We start from the raw sequence: 3,974 nt of genomic DNA, 5'->3' as shown, positions 1-3,974 counted from the left end.
TAAAAATTTGCCATCTGCTATTTAAATCATTACAATATTACTAGTAAATGATGTGGAATTCGACAAGAATGAAAACATAAAATTAAACTCACTACAGACAACTTTTATTTTTTAAAAATATAAAATAGACTTGTATCACAATCATATGAAAGATGATGAAACAAATTTGCATTATTATCTTTTTAAAATAATAGAAAATAAAACCTCAATTCGTTGACCCTTCACTGTCCTCCAATGGCGGCCCCTACGCCGTTGGCCTTGCCTCTCTCTCTCTCTTTCTTCATCTCTCTCTCTCTCTAGAAAAGCTCAAATAGCCCAGCAAGCAAAATAGTCCAAAAAGAAACAAGATAAGAAGAAACCAAACTCGCAAAGAAACAAAAAGAAAAAAAAATCCAATCAATTAAAAAAAAAAAAGGAAGGGAATTTTTTTTAATTTAGAAAGAAAAAGAAAAAATCTCCTTTTTAACACCTCATTCCCTCTTTCTCCGGCACTCTGTATAACGAAAAACGAGACCAAAGAAGAAAACTTTAACTCTCCTTTTTGTGTGTTTCTCTCTTTCATTTTTGTTTTTTTTTCCGACAATGGAGGAAGAAAGTAGCAGCAGCTGGTTAATTCTTGTTTTGTCTATAATGTTCAGTCTTGTAATAGTGAAGGGTATGTCTCTGTTATGGTGGAGACCAAGAAAGATCGAAGAACATTTCTCGAAACAGGGGATTCGAGGTCCTCCTTATCACTTCTTCATCGGAAATGTTAAAGAACTTGTTGGAATGATGCTTAAGGCTTCTTCTCATCCTATGCCTTTCTCTCACAATATTCTTCCTAGAGTTCTCTCTTTTTACCATCACTGGAGAAAAATCTATGGTTAGTTCTTGTTCCCCTCTCTTCCTCAATTTGCTCTGTTTTTTTTTCTCAGATTCAAACACTACTTGTTATGGTTACTACTCTGTTTCTGATTTGTTAGATTTTGGTTAAAACTTTATTGAAACTCCTTGGTTCAAAGTTGAAGCATAAGACTTTTCTTAATACATATATATATCAAGATTTTGTTTTAGAGGTGCCTCTTAATTTTGGAGGGTTTGTTAGTAAAAGATTTTTTTTTTTACTTTTTGTTTTGGAGTTGGAACCTTTGTGATTTGGTCCGATTCTCTGTGAAATGCAACAGAGTGTGTTTTCATGTCAAGCAAAGCAAAAAGTTTTTGTTTTATTACACAATATTTTTTTTGAAAAAGGACATTTTTATTAATTTATCTGTGTTTGTTTTGTCATGATCAAATTATGATGTCAGTACTTTGATGTGAAAAAGGAGGCTGTGTGTTCTTCCCCACTCTTTCCTCACGGGCTTAGTCATCATTTTCCCTCTCTGCTGTTAACTCTTGTCTTCTTTCTTTAGTCTATTACAAAAAGAAAAAAACGCAAATTCGAAAAATGAAAGTTTTGGTTGCTGTGCAGTAAATTAAATAGCACCAATGTGGTAAATTATGAAAGAGCAATTAGTGCATTAATAGCAACAGTCAGTGACCATACCCTCTTTTTTGTCAAAGTTCCCAAGTTGAGGATCTGTTCATGTTTTACAGCTTTTCTTGTCATCTAATTTAAAATTTAAAACCAATGTATATTTAATTTCAGGTGCTACATTTCTGGTATGGTTCGGTCCAACTTTTCGGTTAACCGTAGCTGATCCCAATCTGATCCGAGAGATCTTCTCTAAGTCTGAGTTCTATGAGAAGAACGAAGCTCACCCTTTGGTTAAACAACTCGAAGGCGATGGACTTCTTAGTCTCAAAGGCGAGAAATGGGCTCATCATCGCAGAATCATTAGCCCTACTTTTCACATGGAGAATCTTAAGTTGCTTGTGCCAGTGGTGTTAAAGAGTGTGACCGATATGCTTGAAAAATGGTCCGACAAGTTATCTGAAAACGGTGAAATTGAGGTTGATGTCTATGAGTGGTTTCAGATTTTGACTGAAGACGTTATTAGTAGAACAGCTTTTGGAAGTAGCTATGAAGATGGCCGAGCAATTTTTCGACTTCAAGCTCAACAAATGCTTCTATGTGCCGAAGCTTTTCAAAAAGTCTTCATTCCAGGCTATAGGTAACAAAATCAACATCAATTATTTTTGTTTTCTTGTACCGGTCTTGTTAGCTAATCTATAAGTTTTTGATTTAATTTCTTGATAGATTTTTTCCGACAAGAGGGAATCTGAAGTCTTGGAAGTTAGACAAGGAGATAAGGAAGTCGTTGTTGAAGCTGATAGAGCGGCGGAGAGAGAGCGTTGTTGACGGAGACGGCGAAGAATGTAAGGAGCCAACGGGTAAGGATTTGTTGGGATTAATGATTCAAGCAAAGAATGTGACGGTTCAAGACATTGTGGAGGAGTGTAAAAGCTTCTTCTTTGCCGGGAAACAGACAACTTCTAATCTGCTTACGTGGACGACCATCTTGCTATCCATGCACCCGGAGTGGCAGGCCAAAGCACGTGATGAGGTCCTCAGGGTATGCGGCTCACGTGATGTCCCTACCAAGGACCATGTCGTTAAGCTTAAAACGGTGCGCTTTCTCTTTCTGTCTTTGCTTTGTTATCTTTCAATTTCGGAAGTATATCATTTATTACAGGGTAAAAAGGCCAATTTGTGATACAGTTTTCATTACATTAATCATGGCCTTTTTGTCGCCTAATCTATAAATTTTATAAGGCTAAATTCTTACATATATCAAGACAAGATTCAAGGGCAAAAGAGTAATTGAACGAAGAAGATATGTTAATATTTTTTTTTACCTCTCTACCAATTTTGCAGTTGAGTATGATCTTGAACGAGTCCCTAAGGTTGTATCCACCAATAGTTGCTACAATTCGACGCGCTAAATCGGATGTANTTTGCAGTTGAGTATGATCTTGAACGAGTCACTAAGGTTGTATCCACCAATAGTTGCTACAATTCGACGCGCTAAATCGGATGTGAAGCTAGGAGGGTACAAAATCCCTTGTGGCACGGAGCTTCTTATCCCAATCATAGCGGTCCATCATGACCAAGCCATCTGGGGCAACGATGTGAACGAATTCAATCCAGCTCGGTTTGCAGATGGAGTGCCGCGTGCTGCCAAACACCCCGTTGGCTTTATACCGTTTGGCCTCGGAGCTCGAACATGCATTGGTCAGAATCTTGCTATACTTGAGGCCAAATTGACACTCGCTGTAATGATCCAACGCTTCACCTTTCACTTGGCTCCTACTTACCAGCATGCACCTACCGTCCTTATGTTGCTTTATCCTCAGCACGGTGCACCAATCACCTTCCGGAGATTAATTGACCAATCATGAGGTGGATCCCTAAGAGCCTTGAAAGAAAAAGAGCTTTCATAACTGACATGCTCTTTTTGTTACGTTGTCATTTTTAACCTTCATAAATATATAGTTTTAACTTTCAAACCATTGCTTTTTTCTTTTTTTCACACTTTCATTTTTCCCTAAAATTTATTATGGTTTTCAACTTCATATGGTTTTCCGTTATGCTGCTACGGTGGCGATCAATTCTTTTTCTTTTCTTTTCTAAGTCTAGGAGTAGGAACAAGAGTTACATAAAAAATAGCGTTACCAAGTATGTTAAAAAAATTGCTATCAATTTAGTATTTTGTATGTATAGTAACATATAATATAAGGGTGTAATTTCAACACATTTTTCGTATCATGTTGTGAGGGAGGATGAAATTTGTACAATTTTCGTTGTGTTTTATACATTAATTTTGGTACCGTACTTATTTTAAGCTAAATAAAACCTTTTTTTAAAAATAAAATACAGGAATTACCTAATTTTGCTAAATTCGATATATGACTAAAACAATTCGGGTTAAAATATTTGTAGTTACCTGTTAAACCATCTGTCTGGATGTTCTTTTCAGGAAGCTGGCTGTTGCAGTAGAGAATGAAGTAGTTTCATGGAAGAAACTGAAAAGATCATTGCAACATCATCGAAC

General features: G+C 36.4%; 1 protein-coding gene across 1 annotated transcript; it reads left to right on the top strand.

Moving 5' to 3' along the window:
- Window positions 382–3,695, top strand: LOC104787066 (cytochrome P450 734A1). Its single transcript, XM_019245955.1, has 4 exons — window positions 382–862; window positions 1,628–2,093; window positions 2,180–2,549; window positions 2,884–3,695. Exons 1-4 carry the CDS (start codon window positions 583–585, stop codon window positions 3,319–3,321), a joined length of 1,554 nt encoding a protein of 517 aa, XP_019101500.1. The 5' UTR covers window positions 382–582; the 3' UTR covers window positions 3,322–3,695.

This window comes from Camelina sativa, chromosome 5, assembly GCF_000633955.1.
Source record: "Camelina sativa cultivar DH55 chromosome 5, Cs, whole genome shotgun sequence".
Lineage (NCBI taxonomy): Eukaryota > Viridiplantae > Streptophyta > Magnoliopsida > Brassicales > Brassicaceae > Camelina > Camelina sativa.
The sequence above is the reverse complement of the archived record's forward strand: the minus strand, read 5'-3'. Positions and strand labels throughout refer to the sequence as shown.